The 19,117-nt window shown below is 48.9% G+C and overlaps 1 protein-coding gene across 2 annotated transcripts in view; it reads left to right on the top strand.

Moving 5' to 3' along the window:
• The first annotated feature begins 1,037 nt into the window (after positions 1-1,037).
• The window catches only part of armc10 (armadillo repeat containing 10), a 59,860-nt gene continuing 41,780 nt past the window's right edge, over positions 1,038-19,117 (top strand). Inside the window, exons 1-3 of one of the 2 annotated variants that reach the window (XM_072471329.1) lie at positions 1,038-1,456; positions 6,272-6,417; positions 7,307-7,441. In XM_072471329.1, the coding sequence (XP_072327430.1) occupies positions 1,231-1,456; positions 6,272-6,417; positions 7,307-7,441 (507 nt within the window). In that variant the 5' untranslated portion in view covers positions 1,038-1,230. The remainder of the gene's footprint in view (positions 1,457-6,271; positions 6,418-7,306; positions 7,442-19,117) is intronic. The other variant, XM_072471328.1, reaches the window with a different exon arrangement.

The raw sequence follows: 19,117 nt of genomic DNA, 5'->3' as shown, positions 1-19,117 counted from the left end.
GGACAGGCATTTTGGCGGAGGGACTTCAGCCCATCCGGGCCAGAGAATCGCACGAGGGGGCCCGCCAACCGGCGCGGCGTGATTCCCGCCCCCACCGAATCACCAGTGCCGGAGACTTCGGCAACCGGCGGGGGCGGGATTCACGCCAGCCCCCAGCGATTCTCCGACCGGAGAATCTCCGACCAGCGATTCTTTGCGGAACGGAGAATCGCCGCCAGTCGCGTGCCAGACCCTAAAAATAAACCCCTCGATTGGCCGCGCGCCCGACCCTGTCTGCCCGCACAAAACATTTTCCGGCCGCATACAAGGCACCACCTGCCCTCCGATCGGCCCGCCCCGTCCAGGGTGGCCGCGGACTGAGTCCGCAGCCACCACGCGAGTATCCTGACCGGCAGGACCACACGCCATGGGGACTTCAGCCGGTCAGGGGTAGAGGATGGTGGAGCGGGCCTCTGGTTCACTCATGGTTCCACCCGGCAGGAGCTTGGAGTGGCGGCTACGGACCCAGTCCGCCGCCGCCCAGGTGGCCGGACTCACGATCGGGGGCCACCGATCTGCGGGTGCGTGCGATCTTTGGGGACCTATATTGTTGGGACCGGCTTGCTGTGTGGGTCCGTCATGTTAGTGCAGGATCCCGTATCGGCAGCCGGAGCTGCGTGGACTACTCCGGGGCCCTGCAAGCCCCTTCAAAACAGAGAATAACTCTGGACTTTCTCCAGGAAATTTGTGCCTGTTTTCTTGCGGGCGTGGGACATAGCCCCATTTTCAGAGAATTCCGCCCCAGTTTTCTGGCGTGAAACTCCAGTTTTGACGCCCCGTGGGCACATAGTCCCAATAACGGAGAATCCAGCCCAAGGATTCTGGCGGTGACGACTGTCAAGGGTCCCAGGGGCTTGGATTTCAGCTGACTGGCACTGAACTTCTTAAATGTGGAGGGCCCGACTCCTTAAGCGATGTTCAATGACAGCTACTTTCAAGGAGCTTTCGGCTCTCCAGCTGCTAAGTTACTGTGTGGGTCCGTGCAATAAACTCCGGATAACCTTGCAGTCGGCCTGTTGCACTTCTCTCCTCCACACACAGGCTGGTGCCGAGCGGCTTCAGGCTTCACACCTGACTGAGAAAATGGATTGAAAATGCAGCTGAAATGTACTGAACGGCCTTGCTGTCGTGTTTGGCTGTAGTTCGGGTGGAAGGAGTAGGTTGCGGGCGAATCCACCTCCGGGACTGCAAATGGGCGCCGTCGATGAGGGGAGATGGGCCCTTCGGCTGGCCGTGGGGCTGCTGGCGGGAGGTGTGGGGCTCTACGCTCTCTATAAACTGACATTAGATCGACACCAGGAGGAGCAAGTGGGGCGAGCTTGCGGCGGCCGTCAGTCAGGGAAGCAGAAGTTAGTCCACACAGTGTCCGGCTTGAAGTTAGCGGCTGCTAACCGAGGAATTGCCGATGCTCAGCCGGGTAAATGGAGTCAAATTACATGAAGCGTGGAAGGAAAAGTGGCATTCACCACACTAAGCCTTCCTTTATCACTGTCCTTACGCAGTATATTGGACCATTATCCCATTCCATTGAACGCCCTTCAGGAAAGTGCACCATAAATGCTCCCAGATCTCCTACTCGGAGGCGGGGAGACTGCAGATTGTTCATCCACTGCCATCTGAATTTTTCAATCTGACCTGTTGTCTTTTACGTCAAAATTTGAAACATTACAGGAGGAAATAGTATTTTCTTAATTGAGCTGGACAAAATTATGACGGGAAGAAATGGAGTGGACGGGATAAATTGTTTCTCGGTGGAGAATTGTAGAACCAGGGGACAAAGATTCAAGATAAGTGGCAGAAGATGTAGAGGGGACACGAGGAAGGATTTATCACCTGGCTCTGCAAAATTCAATAGCCTGCTGAGCTCATTGCCAAGGCTGACGACTAGCAGTGGTGTTGGCTCCACTACGGGGTGGTGTCCTCCACTTTAAAAAAAAAAAAATCTTTATTATTGTCACAAGTAGGCTTACATTAACACTGCAATGAAGTTATGTGAAAATCCCCTAGTTGCCACACTCCGGTGCCTGTTCGGTACACTGAGGGAGAATTCAGAATGTCCAATTCACCTAACAAGCACATCTTTTGGGACTTGTGGGAGGAAACCGGAGCATCTGCAAGAAACCCACGCAGACATGGGGAGAGTGTGCAGACACTGCACAGACAGTGATCTAGGCAGGAATCGAACCCAGGACCGTGGCGCTGTGAAGCAACAGTGCCTGGATTTTCATCTGCCAGTGGGAGTCAGGAACAATTCTCACCTGACCCACCCGCTTCGGGAGAAATTGCCTGCAAAGGTGGGGTCTTCATTGCTGGGGAGTGGTTGCAGGCTGAAGTCGGATCAGCCAACCCCAGGGAAAAAAGTGGAGGTAGCCACAGGGGCTGCTGGTTGTGGAGGAGGGTTGTTTAAAAGGCACACCTTTGTGCTCTGGGACTTTGTCCCAGTTAAATTAAAAACACAAAGGCCTTACAGCCCTTACCCCTCACACTCCCTTACCCTCTAAATGCTCCTCATGCCCCCCTTTATTTGCCCTTATGCCCCCATGCCAAACTCTGCCCTTCCACCCACCCCCTATGGCCCATGTCCCCATACCCTCTGACCCACAATACCCTGTCTAGAACCAATGAGCCCTGTAGTGACTAGGATGTTTTCAAAATACTTTGAAAAAGAGTAATTCATAGTTTCACCTATGTTGGGGGAAAAAGTCATTTCACTGCAAGCTGATAAAAATGTCAATCATCCATCCCCTTTAAGTATCAGTAACAAAAGCCACAAATCCATTAAACCACTTACATAAACAAACATTGTGAAATTGACAACAAGATCACAGCTTGAGCTGTCACTCAAACAGGATTTTCCCTGGGGAGCTGCTGTTTCAACAAGCTTAATTGTTGTCTAGCCTCTCAGCCAGGCCTCATTATATATGCTGGCTGAGAGCCAGACATTCTTGTTGAAACACATGTGCTGCAGATAAAATATTGATTGAGTGACAGTTTAGACTCTCTGATCTCTGCTGTCAATCTCACAATGTTTGCTTACGCAATTTAACTAGTCTCAAGGGTTTGTGGTTTTTGATATTGATAGTTTAAAGGATTTAGATGATTGACACTTTTATTAGCTTGCAATTAAATTACTTTTTTTTCAACATGGAGAAAATGATGAATTATTTGCTTTTTGCACATCCTATTGTCACTACAATTGGTTTTAGGCAGCTTGGCATGGCGGGCCATAAGGAGTTGGTGTTAGGTGCATAACCTGGCACGGAGGGGCATGAAGGACATTCCATTTTTGCTATTGTATTTAGTATTTGCATTCCTTGAGATGCTCATTTAAAAATAAAATTTAGAGTACCCAATTCTCTTTTCTTTCCAATTAAGGGGAGTAGATGGAAAGATGGAACTTGGCATGGATCATGGGGGACCATGGGCAGAAGGGGGTTTGAGGAAAGTCATGGTTTGGCATTTGGGGTAAAAGGTTTTGAACTTATCTTGTAAAACGTCTTTTCATGCAGATTTGAATCACGACTCCTCTGAGGGACCATGAACCACAACTACTTAAAAAATCTGGCCTGACTCCATGAAAACTGCAAAGGTCTCGGACATGACTATCTAATATGGAGCCAGCCATGTCAAGAGTACTGGATGCGGGCAGCACGGTGGCGCAGTGGGTTAGCCATGCTGCCTCACGGCGCCGGGGTTCCAGGTTCGATCCCGGCTCTGGGTCACTGTCCGTGTGGAGTTTGTACATTCTCCCCGTGTTTGCGTGGGTTTCGCCCTCACAACCCAAAGACGTGCAGGCTAGGTGGATTGGCCATGCTGAATTGCCCCTTAATTGGAAAAAATTAATTAGGTACTCTAAAAAATTTTTAAAAAGAGTACTGGATGCGGGCTTTTGACAGGAATCACCCTGCACCCTTTAAAGACATTCCAGAATATTAGATACGCTGGGAATGGAGTTTCGAATCCTGGAATCAGGACCTGCCTGCCATTTTAAAATGTTTTCAGAGTCATTCCAACTACTTGAAAATCCAGGCCTATACCTCAGCAAGGAGTCATCAAATGGAAAAAACTGATAGGAAAAGAAAACGTAAACTGGATTAATTTTATCCTATGTTTCCATCATCAACAATTCTTGGATTGGATGCAGAACTTTAATTAAATATTCTACATTTTTCAGATAGCATGGTTAAAGAGTAAAGTTTTCCTTCACTCTTCACAAGTTCTCTTTCTGTGTATTATAGATACATTTGTCCATAATTCATTATAAGATATTGCTACAGTGTTGAACTTGTACCTTCTCACTTTTTAATAATGGCCTAGGAATTTGCTGCAATAATAGCGACAACTGATGGTAATCATTAGGTCATTTTGTATCCCTTTTCTCCTCCCACTCCAGATTCTCCAGTAATGAATTGATGCCAAAACATTTTTGAGAAGTAATCCAAATGCCGCAAAGTGCGCTAGCAGCAAATCAGAAGTGTCACAATCGATGGTCGAATGTATTGATCCTGCTAACAGTGCAATTTATCTTTCAACTCCATACGAATGTTATAAAACACAATACAAAATTCGTAAATTAAGAAAGGCAATATATTTATCAAAATGGTTACAAATTCAACTGGCTATTGTGTAAATACAGTGGAGCTCCAATATCAAGCAGTTGGCAGTCTATGATTTTAGGTGGATGCTATCAAAAGATTCGTGGCTCACTCTCTGAAGTTATGAATTCTTCCAGATGTACCCCTAATGTTGATAAAGGAGGAGTTAACGGAAGGGAGAGTTGTCTTATCAATGGCTAACTGCTATAAAGGAATGCTAACTTGTCACCGATTGAAAATCTCTTAAAATCTAGTAATTACTTCTAATTTAGTTCGAGATTTGTGTTTTCAGCTCAAGTAATTATAAATATGCTAATTAAATTTACTTGTAAATAATATTTTGAAAAAATAATATTCCATTTTTGCAATTGTATTTAATATTTCAATTCCTTGAGATGCTCATTTTAAAAAAAAAATTAGGGTACCCAATTCTTTTTTCTTTCCAATTAAGGGGCGATTTAGTGTGCCAATCCACCTACCCGGCACATCTTTGGGTTGTGGGGGTGAAACCCACACAGACATGGGGAGAATGTGCAAATTCCATAAGGATAGTGACCCGGGATCGAACCCGGGTCCTCGGTGCCGTGACACAGCAGTGCTAACCATTACACCACCATGCTGCCCCTCCTTGAGATTCTCATGTATTGTTTTCTTGAAACTGGATGCAAATTATTGAGATGTAAACTAATGATCAGACTTCTAAACTATAACAAAAATTATTATTTATTTGAGCAGACTTTTAATTGCTCTTATCTTCAACTGCTCTTTGGATTGTGCAACAAATGCTTACGGTCTCTTTAAGGGCAAGACTTTAAGCAGCCAGTAGTACGAAGGTCACTGTCTGTGATTGTTCTTGGATGATGTTCCTTACATGGGAATTTGTGTCAATAATCAAGAGCTTTTGGGTGGCTTGTGTCAAATTTCACAAAATCTGGAAAAAATGAGAAATAATACAACCTGCTTCCTCAAATGCAAATTCATAAATCATGCCACTGCCAGATCTACAGCTCCATTGTTTTTCAGTCTAAGTCGCAATGGCATGAAGTTTGACTTAAATGCAGCAAAGTTGTCACTGTTGCTGATTTTAATAAGTGTAGAACTAAGATGATTACTTCACAACTGTTTTCAGTGAGAGATAATGGATTGCAAAATTCTAGATAATTATGGCTTGGTGAAACCTCTCTGTTGGAAGTGTGGATACACCATTAGAATAGCACAAGTTTTCAGCTAATTCTGTGCTTTTTTTATTACACACATTCTGACCTTTCATAAAAGCTTCAAGGTGGGTGACTGAGCTCTTTGCTGAAAGAGTTATTTACAGCCTTTCACCTTCGGTCTTGTTCCTGCCCAGGTGTACAAATCAGCTTGGAGATTATCAACTAAACACAGAAAGTTAACTCTAGGGTCATTGAAGTAAATTATGTCCTAAAATGTTCATTGCCATTGCACTTGTCTTTAGTCTTTGGTCTAGGTTGCTTTATTGACCCTCATCAGTCTTCGACAGATGTCTTTTGTGTTTTTTTCACATTCTTATCCAAAAATTGAGACTAACTCTTCTCAGTAGGAAAAGAATGACAAAGTGACTGAAAGATTTTGTTTTACAAACATTGATGTGTTGTTTCCTCCTCTCCTCCCAGGGTGTGTGCTTACAAAATCTCCTGATAGTCTGGAACAGCAACATTTACAAGTAGTTCTAGGCCTACTTCAGGGTACCTCTGAATCTTCCACCCGAGAACAAACATTGGTGACTCTGGGTAACAGTGCTGCATTCACTACAAATCAGGTACACCAAGTTACATTTGTCATCCATTTAAAAAAAGTGAAACAAATTTTAAGGATCCCTTCTGATATCAAGATGGTAGAAAATAGAGCAAAGTTGTTAAAACCATATACCTGTACTTAGTATACACATTTATTCTTTACATACCAGATTTTGTCAACATTTTCCAGATGCACAAACAAAATACACATCGACGGGATTCTCCATTCCCTGAAGCCGATTTTGTAATCGGCGATTCGACGGAGGAACCCTTTTTACGATGGAATCGTAGGTGTTACCTGAAAGCACTCCCCGATGCTCCACCCCGATGGGCTGAGTTCCCGATCGTGAGGTTGACTCATGGTCTCAGCGGTCGGGAACCCGGTGTGGCGGCTGCGAACTGTGTCCAGCGCTGCCAACAGTCGGGCAGGGACCGTGCTGCTGTCCGGGGAGGCCTCGGCGAGGGCTGGGAGCATTGGTGGGGGTGGCGAGGTGGTGTCCAGGTGGGTACTATCTGGCAGGTCGGGTCCGTGCACGGCTGGCGCTATGTTGTATGACGCGACCGCTGCAGGTCGTCGCCAAGCCCATGCACAGCCAAGGACCCGGCAATTCTCCAGGCGTTTATATTGAGAAGGCTGTGTGATTTACGTGGCGTGGCTGCTAGCCTCCCACCAGTCGGAGGATCGATGCTGGGGCCACGCCAATTTTTCCCACGTACAACGCCACGGATTCTCCTGGCATAGCCCCAAAATCGGAGAATCCAGCCCATCATTTCTCTTTGTTGAAATAAACTTCAAATGGCATTACATTGTTTAATTGTTTAAAATTACATTTGAACAAAAATACTACATTGATTTTCCTAAAATTAGATTGTAAGAATTCTTTAAATTGACTTCTGCCTTTATATTTTCAGGATCTGATTCGCAAACTTGGTGGTCTCAATATTGTTGCCAATTGCTTGTCTGATGAAGTCACATCAGTCAAAGTTAAGGCAATGAATGTCCTGAATAATCTCTCCATGAGTGTTGCTAACCAAGAAGAGTTGAAGGTAATGAGACATTATTGTGTTTTAAGTCAAAATATCTTGCAGTAGAACTGCTTCCTCATTTTTGCATCCCACTGTGCACGATAGTGCGTTTCGCCTTCCTTTCAAGTCCCAAAATGTTAAAATTATGACCAAAGGATTACTCTCTTAAAAATTTTTTTTTAAATTCTCCTCCATTTTCACATTTTCTCCCACATTTACATCCATCAACAATAAACAATAATCAGCAAGAAATGTCAGTCCCCATAATAACAACGATCCCATCTACCCCCCAAACCTCAACCCGCATGTTTACATAAACAAATGACAAAAAGGAATCAGGGATTACCCGTAGTCACCCTTAATCTTACACAGCCTCCCCCCCCCCCCCCCCCCCCCCCCCCCACCCCACCCCAGGTCTCCAGCTCCTCCCGTCCACTGCCTCTTGTAAAACTCCTCCCCACCCTTGGATCCTTCCCCCCCAACTTTCCACCCCGGCTAGACCACTCGGACCCTGTTCTGCCAGGCTCCGATGACCGCAGCCCCTCCCCCCACCTCACTCTCGTTCACTGGCCGGCACAAACCGGCCAGCGTGGAGGCCCCCGCCCAGGTCCCTTTCCCACTTGCCCGGCCCCAGGAAAGCCTAAAGATCCCCTTTTAGCACACAAACCCCGCATATCCACCTACACCCCAAAGAACTCTCATTTCGAGTGAAAGTCCCGTCCCTTCCCTTGTCCAAATATATACCACCTTGGCTCCTTTAATTTCTACACCCTCTACGCGCGCAGTGATACAAAAAAGAAGAAAATACAGTCATGAGGTTACATCGGCACATGGCCATTCCTCAATTTGTCAGTTCTGCCACAGTCCTTCTGCTTTCGCAAACTCCTCCGTTGCTTCCGCCGTTCCAAAATAAAAGTCCCTGAGCTTGTAAGTCACCCTCAGCTTCGCTGGATATACAATGCCGCACCGCACCTTGCTAATGTACAGTGCCCTCTTCACCCGGTTGAAGGCAGCCCGCCTCCTTGCCAGCTCCACCGTAAAGTCCTGGTATACACGTATACCAGCTCCAGCCCACTGCACCACCCGCTTCTGCTTGGCCCAGCTCAGGACCTTCTCCTTCACCCTGTACATACGGAAGCACAGAGTCACTGCCCTTGGCGGCTCACTCGCCTTTGGTACAGGCCTCCACGACCGATGAGCCCGATCCAGTTCATATCGGGAGGTGACCAAAGGATTACTCTTGAGGTACAGTCATTATTTGCATTTTTTTTACTGAGGCAACCTAATTTGTGTACAAGGACCTACACAGCAAATGAGTGTGTTATCACATAATCTGTTTTAGATGATGCTGGTTGAAGGAGAAATGTTGGCTAGAACATTGGAAGAAGTCACTCCTCCTCAAATAGTGGCAAGAGATATTTTACATCCATTGGAGCAGACAGATCAGGTTTAGCATGGCATCTGAAAGAAAGCACCTCTGAAAACTCAGTGCTCTCTCTGGTAATGTGATCAAGAGCTAATAGAGTTTGAACCCATAACATTGTGACTCTGGTAAAAATGCTACCGATGGAGTCAAACTGATATGAACTCCAAAATTATTAGAAACTGCACATTGTATATGCAGCAGGAGCAGCAGCAGACATACCTAAATAAAATGAGGTGTCAACCTGGTGAAGCTGCAACATAGGACTACTTATGTGCCAAACAGTATAAACAGCAAGTGATAGACAGAGCTAAGTGATTCCACAACCAATGGATCAGATTAAGCTCTGCAGACCTGCTACATCCAGCCATGAGTGGTGACGGACAAGTAAACAACTCATTGGAGGAGAACATAGAACATACAATGCAGAAGGAGGCCATTCAGCCAATCGAGTCTGCACCAACCCACTTAAGCCCTCACTTCCACCCTATCCCCGTAACAATAATTGCTCCTAACCTTTTTTGGACACTAAGGGCGATTTAGCATGGCCAATCCACCTAACCTTCACTTCTTTGGACTGTGGGAGGAAACCGGAGCACCTGGAGGAAACCCACGCAGACACGGGAGAATGTGAAGACTCCGCACAGACAGTGACCCAGCGGGGAATCGAACCTGGGACCCTGGCGCTGTGAAGACACAGTGCTATCCACTTGTGCTACCATGCTATCCACAGGAGCCTCCACAAACATCCTCATCCTCAATGATCGAGGAGCGTAGCCCATCAGTGCAAAAGATAATACTGAAGCATTTGTTATAACCTCTAGCCAGATGTGCCAAGTGGATCCTTTGAAGGTCTCCAGCATCACGGATGACAGTCTTCAACCAATTTGATTCACTCCACATGATATCAAGAAACTGCTGAAGGGACTGGATACTACAAAGGCTGTGAGCCCTGACAATATTCGGGCAACAATACTGAAGACTTGCCGTGCCCCTTGTCAAGCGGTTCCATTACAGCTACAATACTGGTTTCTACCCAGGTAAGTCCTGTACACAAAAAGCAGGACATAGCCAAGCGGGTTAATTACCACCCTATCAGGCTATTTTCAATCATCAGTAAAGTGATGGATGGGATCAACAAAATAATAATATGTCTTTCGAGACTTGTGGGAGGAAACCGGGGCACCCGGAGGAAACTCATGCAGACATAGGGAGAATGTGCAAACTCCGCACAGACAGTGACCCAAGCCGGGAATCAAACCTGGGACTCTGGCGCCGTGAAGCAACAGTGCTAACCACTATGCTACCATGCCACCCTATCAAGCGGCACTTGCTTAGCAATAACATGCTAAGTTTGGGTTCTGTTGGGGACTCTCAGCTCATGACCTCATTACGGCCTTGATTCAAACATGGACAAAAGAGCTGAACTTCATAGGTAAGGTGACTGCCTTTGATATCAAGGCCACATTAGACTGCGTGTGGCATCAATAAGCCCTTGCAAAATTGAAGCCAATGGGAATCGGGGAAAACCCTTCACTGGTTGGAGTCATACCTTGCACAAGAGAAAATGGTTGTGGTGGTAGATGGTCAATCATCTCAATCAGGGTTTTATGGTGGACAGTGCACTGGAGAACTCGAGCATATGGTGATAGGAAGTTTCATGTCTGCAACCGACCACATCGACTAATCAATCAATCCATTGTAGCTAAGAGCAGAGACAGACACTTTCCACAGGATAAAAAAGAAAATTGGAGGATAAGTTACCCACAACAGTTTATCTGTAATTACTGGCAGTTAGTGAAACAACAGAATTAAAAAATGTGAGAGCAGATTTCCAGCCCTTTTGTTCTTTAGGAAGGATATGCATAGGGGCATTCTTATTTATATAACACACTCATCAAAAAGTGCGCAAATAAACATGGAAAACTCAAGTGACATTAGCTTGGTTATGAAGCAATTTAGGCTACATATTATATGTAGGCTTTAAGGAACATTTTAATGGAGGAGAGAGGCATAGGGAACGAATTCCACTGCTTGAGGCTCAGACAACTGAATGTACAATTACCAGTGATGGAGCAAAGAAAATCTGCCATGCACGAGAATTGGAAGAACAGAGATCTGGAACAGTTAGGCTGGAGGTGGTTACAGAGATAGGGAAGGGCGAGGAAATAGGGGCACATGAAACGAGGATTATAATTCAAAAAATGAAGTGTTGCCAGACAGTATAGATCAGCGAACACTTGGCAGATGGGCGAATGGGATTTGAAGTATTAGGTCACGCTGCAAGTTAGTAGACTTTTGAATAAGTGAAACTCGTGAAAGATCAGGGGATTGACTGAGGTGGTGGAATAAAGGTTCTGCTCTGAGTGTAAGGTTGAGGAGCAGTTAAGCAGATCGATGGCTGCAGATGTGATTGAAAGGCCCAAGGATAATCAGCAAGCAGCTTTAAAGTGAAATTGTAAATTAAACTAAAACACAGAAGCACTTCATAAAGCAAGCCCAGCAGAAGTGTCCATTTTATTTAACAGTCTCCCTCTAAAAGTCTCCCTCTGTGAGTTCAGTGAAAGGTGCATATCTTTGGTCTAACTGGACGCCCAGATGATTTACAGCATAAAAACATCTCCATTGGTGCTGTTGGCTTTCCTCTTACATGCACACACTTCTGAAATAATTCCAGGAGGCATGGATTGAAAAGCCAAGCTGGTTTATTTTAAACTGAAAATAAAGCTGCTGGGCGGGATTCTCCAATCCCGAGCAGAGTGTCCACACCGTCGTAAATGCCTTCACGATTTACGACGGCGTGAACGGGCCGCTCCCACGTCTAATTCTGGCCCCTCCAGGGGGCCAGCACGGTTCTGGAGCGGTTTGCGCCACTCCAACTGCAGATCCCGGCGTGAACTGTGCGTCGCGGGATCTGCACAGTTGGGCCGGCGCCAACGAGGACATGCGCAGTGGCACTGGCGCCAACGCGCGCATGTGCAGTGGCATCCTCCAACGCGCCGGCCCCGACGCAACATGGCGCAGGACTACAGGGGCCGGCGCGTAGGAAAGGAGGCCACCAGCCACAGAGGCCAACCCGCTGATTGGCGGGCCCCGATCGCGGGCCAGGCCACATCGGAGGCCCCCCCAGGGTCGGACCCCCCCCCCCCCCAAGGCTGCCACCCAACCCTTACACGCCGAGGTCCCGCCGGCCCAGAGCAGGTTAGAACGGCGCCGGCGGGACTTGGCTCTTTTCTTACGGCCGCTCGGCCCATCCAGGCCGGAGAATCAGTGGGCCGGCCACGAAGAGCGGCATGTGACCGGTGCCGCGCCAACCACGCCGGCGCCAATGCTGCCGATTCTCTGCTCTGCGGGTAATCACGTGCCGTCGTCAGGGCGGCGTGACGCGATTTGCGCGACCCGCAGGCAATTCTCCGACTTGCCGCAGGGTTGGAGAATCCCACCTACTATTCCAGCACACAAAACAAGCATCCCAGCCCAGGTCTATCGGGAACTGCTGGTCTGGTAGCTACATTTATAGTTTCTGCTAACGAGCCCCAGCTTGGGCGGGCCTCTGCCCGCTCACCACAGGAACTCGTATTCTACAAAGCCCACTGGGAGATCAATCAACGATTCCCCTGTGGACCTCGTGAGGGTTATCGCAACTTCCTTTATCCAAGTGGCCAATCAAGATGACTAATTTTATCGCAAGGCAACATTTTAAGTATCAGTCACCTGAAGCAGACATGTCAAGCACTTGTAGTGAGCCAATTATAAGTATTCAGTAAACACCAGATTTGCTGATTAGATGTTGAATTCTTTTAAATTTGCCTGTTAGGTCAGACACCACCAGATAATTTAGCAAAAGTTAAATACTGTGGATGCTGGAATTCTAAAATAAAAACAAAATGCCTGAAGTACTCAGCAGGTCAGGCAACATTTGTGAAGAGAATCCATTAATGAGCAGAATTTTATCATTGTGGCTGGGCAGGGGTGTAAAATGTGGCAAACCGTTCAAAACTCCACTGACTTCGGCAGGACCAGAAGATCCCAATGTTTCAGGTCAATGAGCTTTCTACAGAACTGAAGAAGGAATGAGTTTTTATGCCTGTAAAGGGGGAGGGCAGGATGAACAAAAGGGATGGCCTGTATGAGGTTGGAGGGCCGGATTGTTCAATTAACAAAAGATTTCACGATGTAAAAGCCAAAGAGAGTGGTAGTGAGTGTAGTAAAGAAATAAAGATGATGCGTAAAAACCTATATGTAACAGCCATTTGAATGCAACATGAAGGGATAAAGAAAGAAAGAGGCCAGTAAACAAATCTTAAAAAGTCCATTAGAACATGATAGAGCAGAGGTAATTATCTACCAGATAATAATGCCTTTCTCTTAGTTCACTCCAAGGACTGTTTATCTTAAGTAGACAGAGTAGCTTGTGCATTATCCCTTGGATTGTAACCTTGACAACCAAGGATTATCAGCTCCAATCATTAATTGAAGCAAGCTGCTAGTTGTGGCTTTTGCCTTTTTTGACTTCATAAAATACTTAGCATTAACTGTTTCCTCAGAGCTCATTCCAGTGGTTTAAGGGCCATTTATCTTGCACAATTTTAAGTATGTTTATTTTCAGTAGTGGTTCGTGGGCCAACTTTTCAAATCTCAAGAATAATGGAAATAAATTGTCTCAAACAAAGAGCTATTTACTTGAATTAGACATTCTGAATTCTCCTTCAGTGTACCCGAGCAGGCGCCAGGGTGTGGCGACTAGTAGATTTTCACAGTAGCTTCATTGCTGTGTTAATGTTTTTTAAAAATAAATGTAGAGTATCCAATTATTTTTTCCAATTAAGGGGCAATTTAGTGTGGCCAATCCACCTAACCTTCACATCTTTGGGATTTTGGGGGTGAAATCCATGCAGACATGGGGAGAATGTGCAAACTCCATGTCGCACAATCAATCACTCACGAGGCAAGATGAGATGAAGTCAATCGATGGCTTTATTACGCAGACCTGTTCCCCAGCAGCTCGGTTACAGAATGCGGCTGCTGGGAGAACCCGGGTTCTTATACTCCGCCTTACTGGGTGGAGCCAGTAGGTGGCAGACCCAATCAGGACCCAGTGTCTGTCCACCAATAGCCTCTCGATATCACTGGGTACTGTACTACCCCTAATACATACCACCATATTCACCCCTTGTTAAAAAAGAACCCGGCGGGGTGGTGGGTCGCATGGTGGTAGGGGTTTACAAGCTCGGTACTGGGATTCCATTAACACAGTGGCTATGCAACGATATCAACTGTTAACTATTTACAATGCCGCTTTTACTGGGCCACTGAATTATTTACAGATCTTGCTTTGTCACGCAGATTCGATGAGTCGAATGGGTGCCCTGGTCGTCCTTGCCGATCGTCTCAGCCCCGGTGGTGGTGCAGGCGCTGGCTCGGGCACTGTTGTCTCTGGGAGTGTCGCGATGTTTGTTTCTGTTTCACTATCCCGGGGCGGGCACGGGAGGAGGACCGATCCACCCGGGAAGGGAGCGGCAGTGGGGTGCGCCGGCGGGAGGGAGGGGGTGACTGGTGTTGTGGGGAGCTCCGGCGGGCGCCAGGTCCCGCAGGGAGACCGTGTCCTGTCGGGCGTCGGGATATGCCACGTAGGCGTATTGAGGGTTCGCATGGAGGAGATGAACCCTCTCGACCAACGGGTCCGATTTGTGCGCCCGCACATGCTTTCGGAGCAGGATGGGTTGCGGGGCTGCCAGCCAGGTCGGAAGTGACGTTCCGGAGGAGGACTTCCTCGGGAAGACAAGGAGGCGCTCGTGAGGCGTTTGATTAGTTGTACACAGCAGTGACCGGATGGAGTGAAGGGCATCTGGGAGGACTTCCTGCCAACGGGAAACTGGGAGACGTCTGGATCGTAGGGTCAGTAGGACGGTCTTCCAGACCGTTCCGTTCTCCCTCTCTACCTGACCGTTCCCCCGGGGGTTGTAACTGGTGGTCCTGCTCGAGGCGATGCCCTTGCTGAGCAGGAATTGATGCAGTTCGTCGCTCATGAAGGAGGACCCCCTATCGCTATGGATGTAGGCGGGGAAACCGAACAGTGTAAAGATGGTGCAGAGGGCTTTAATGACCGTGGCCGCGGTCATGTCGGGACAGGGGATGGCGAAAGGAAAACGGGAGTATTCGTCAACCACTTTCAGGAAGTACGAGTTGCGATCGGTGGAGGGGAGGGGGCCTTTGAGGTCCAGACTGAGGCGCTCAAAGGGACGGGAAGCCTTTATCAGGTGCGCTCTATCTGGCCTGAAAAAGTGCAGCTTGCACTCTGCGCAGATTTGGCAGTTCCTGGTGGCTGTTCGGACCTCCTCGACGGAGTAGGGGAGGTTGCGGGTCTTCACGGAGTGGTAGAACCGAGTGACCCCCGGGTGGCAGAGGTCCTCGTGTAGGGCTTGGAGACGGTCCACTTGTGCGGTGGCATGGGATAGGGCATCGGACGGCTCGTTCAGCTTTCCGGGACGATACAAGATTTCATAGTTATATATGGAGAGTTCGATCCTCCACCGCAAGATCTTGTCGTTCTTGATCTTGCCCCGCTGCGCATTATCGAACATGAAGGCTACCGACCGTTGGTCAGTGAGGAGAGTGAATCTCCTACCGGCCAGGTAATGCCTCCAATGCCGCACAGCTTCTACTATGGCTTGGGCTTCCTTTTCCACTGAGGAGTGGCGGATTTCTGAAGCATGGAGGGTACAGGAGAAAAAGGCCACGGGTCTGCCCGCTTGGTTGAGAATGGCCGCCAGAGCTACGTCGGATGCGTCACTCTCGACTTGGAAGGGGAGGGACTCGTCGATTGCGTGCATCGTGGCCTTTGCGATATCCGCTTTGATGCGGCTGAAGGCCTGGCAGGCCTCTGTCAACAGGGGGAAGGTCGTGGACTGAATTAGCGGGGGGGCTTGTCCGCGTAGTTGGGGACCCACTGGGCGTAAAAGAGAAGAAGCTCAGGCAGCTTTTCAGGGCCTTGGAGCAGTGGGGGAGGGGGAACTCCATAAGGGGGCGCATGCGTTCAAGGTCGGGGCCTATGACTCCATTACGCACTACGTAGCCAAGGATGGCTAGACGGTCGGTGCTAAACACGCATTTTTCCCTGTTGTAAGTGAGTTTCAGGGCGTTAGCGGACTGGAGGAATCTGCGGAGTTTGACGTCGTGGTCCTGCTGGTCATGGCCGCAGATGGTGACGTTGTCAAGATACGGGAACGTGGCCTGTAAACCGTGCTGGTCAACCATTCGGTCCATCTCCCGTTGGAAGACCGAGACTCCGTTAGTGACGCCGAATGGAACCCTTAAAAGGTGGTAGAGCTGCCCGTCTGCTTCGAAGGCAGTGTACTTGCGGTCGCTCGGGCGGATGGGGATCTGGTGATATGCGGACTTAAGGTCCACGGTGGAAAAGACCTTGTACTGTGCAATCCGATTGACCATGTTGGATATGCGGAGAGGGTACGCATCCAGCTGCGTGTACCTATTGATGGTTTGACTATAGTCTGACCATCCTCTGCTTCTCCCCGGTCTTTACAACTACCACCTGAGCTCTCCAGGGACTATTGCTGGCCTGGATTATGCCTTTTTTCAGCAGACGCTGGACTTCTGACCGGATTAATGTTCGGTCCTGGGCGCTGTACTGTCTGCTCCTAGTGGCGACGGGTTTGCAATCCGGGTGAGGTTCGCAAACAGGGAAGGCGGTTCAACCTTGAGGGTCGCGAGGCCGCAGATAGTAAGTGGGGGTATAGGGCCGCCGAATTGGAATGTTAAACTCTGGAGGTTACACTGAAAATCTAACCCCAGAAGTGAGGGAGCGCAGAGGTGGGGGAGGACATAAAGTCGGTAATTCTTATACTCCCTCCCCTGCACCGTGAGGTTCGCGATGCAGAACCCTTTGATTTCTACGGAATGGGATCCTGCTGCCAGAAAAATCTTTTGGGTACTCGGGTGGATTGAAAGAAAACAGCATCATACCGTATCCGGGTGGATAAAACTTTCCGTGCTCCCAGAGTCGATCAGGCATGGCGTTTCGTAGCCATTAACCAGCACCGTCGTCGTTGCCGTTTGGAGCATCCGGGGCCGCGACTGGTCCAGGGTCACCAAAGTCAGCCACGGTTGCTGCATCGGGGCGTTTTCTTCATGCCCCGTGGAGCCGTCCATGCTGGGGTCCTTGGCTGTCAGCCAAGATGGCGGCTTCCACGGATGGCACGCGGCCGGGGGCAGACAAAATGGCCACGCCCATGAATCGCACGTGGCCGGGGGAGGGGCACAAGATGGCGGTGCCCAATCCCCCCGCATGGAGTCCGGGACACAATGGCAGCGCCCGTTGGCCGCACATGGATCGTTAGGGGGGTTGAGTCTGTGGTCCCAGTTCTCCCCCGGAGATTGTGGCGATCCCCCGGGACTGGCACACCGCTGAATAGTGCCCTTTCTTGCCGCAACCTTTACAGATGGCCGAGCGGGCCGGGCAGCGCTACCGGGGGTGTTTTGACTGCCCGCAAAAGTAGCAGCGGGGCCCCCCCAGGTGGTCTGGTGCTCTGGCCGCGCAGGCTTGCGGGGGGATGGGGTGTGCCGGGGAGTCGGTCGCGGTGGCGGTCCACGGAGCCCAAGGGGTTGCCGCGCGGTTGGGGGCGTAAGCGCGGGCATTCTGCGATGCCACATCGAGGGAGGCCGCAAGGGTCCGTGCCTCCATGAGCCCCAGTGAGTCTCTTTTGGCGAATTTGGCATGAGGTCATACCTGCTACGAAAGCATCCCGGATGAGGAGTTCCGTATGTTCGTTAACCGTCACCGGTGGGCAGTTGCAGTTCCTCCCCAGTATGAGCAGCGCGCTGTAGAACATGTCCAGCGATTCCCCGGGGATTTGTCGTCTCATCGCGAGTTGGTGGCGTGCGTAGACCTGATTGACGGGCCGAATATAGATCCCTCTCAGCATGGTGAGCGCCGCCGGGAAATCCTCCGCGTCTTCTATGAGCGTGTAGATTTCCGGCTCACCCTGGAATGCAGGACCTGCATTTTCTGGTCTTCCGTAGGTCTGCCGGGGCCGTTCGGAGGTATCCCTCAAAACACGCTAGCCAGTGTTTAAAAGTGGCCGCTGAGTTTGCTGCGTGGGGGCTGATTCGCAGACACTCCGGGGCGATCTGGAGCTCCATAGTCTTTTTTTTTTATAAATATTTTATTGAAAATTTTTGGTCAACCAACACAGTACATTGTGCATCCTTTACACAATATTATAACAACACAAATAACAATGACCTATTTTATAAACAGAAAATGAATAAATAATAAATAACAAAAATGAAAACTAACCCTAATTGGCAACTGCCTTATCACAAATAACACTCTCCAAAAATATAATTTAACAGTCCAATATATAATTATCTGTAGCAACGACCTATACATATTATACAGTATATATTAACAACCCTGAGAGCCTTCTGGTTCCTCCTCTCCCCCCCCCCCCCCCCCCCCGATCCTGGGCTGCTGCTGCTGCCTTCTTTTTTCCATTCCATCTATCTTTCTGCGAGGTATTCGACAAACGGTTGCCACCGCCTGGTGAACCCTTGAGCCGACCCCCTTAGAACGAACTTAATCCGCTCTAGCTTTATAAACCCTGCCATGTCATTTATCCAGGTCTCCACCCCCGGGGGCCTGGCTTCTTTCCACATTAACAATATCCTGCGCCGGGCTACTAGGGACGCAAAGGCCAAAACATCGGCCTCTCTCGCCTCCTGCACTCCCGGCTCTTGTGCAACCCCAAATATAGCCAACCCCAGCTTGGTTCGACCCGGACCCCCACTACTTTTGAAAGCACCTTTGTCACCCCCATCCAAAACCCCTGTAGTGCCGGGCATGAACAAAACATATGGGTATGATTCGCTGGGCTTCTCGAGCACCTCGCACACCTATCCTCCACCCCAAAAAATTTACTGAGCTGTGCTCCAGTCATATGCGCCCTGTGTAATACCTTAAACTGAATCAGGCTTAGCCTGGCATACGAGGACGACGAGTTTACCCTGCTTAGGGCATCTGCCCACAGCCCCTCCTCGATCTCCTCCCCCAGCTCTTCTTCCCATTTCCCTTTTAGTTCATCTACCATAGTCTCCCCTTCGTCCCTCATTTCCCTATATATATCTGACACCTTACCATCCCCCACCCATGTCTTTGAGATCACTCTGTCCTGCACCTCTTGTGTCGGGAGCTGCGGGAATTCCCTCACCTGTTGCCTCGCAAAAGCCCTCAGTTGCATATACCTGAATGCATTCCC

The sequence above is a fragment of the Scyliorhinus torazame genome, chromosome 13 (genome assembly GCF_047496885.1).
Source record: "Scyliorhinus torazame isolate Kashiwa2021f chromosome 13, sScyTor2.1, whole genome shotgun sequence".
In the NCBI taxonomy this organism is placed as follows: Eukaryota; Metazoa; Chordata; class Chondrichthyes; order Carcharhiniformes; family Scyliorhinidae; genus Scyliorhinus; species Scyliorhinus torazame.
Note: the sequence above shows the minus strand (reverse complement) of the source record. Positions and strands in the feature narration are given on the sequence as shown.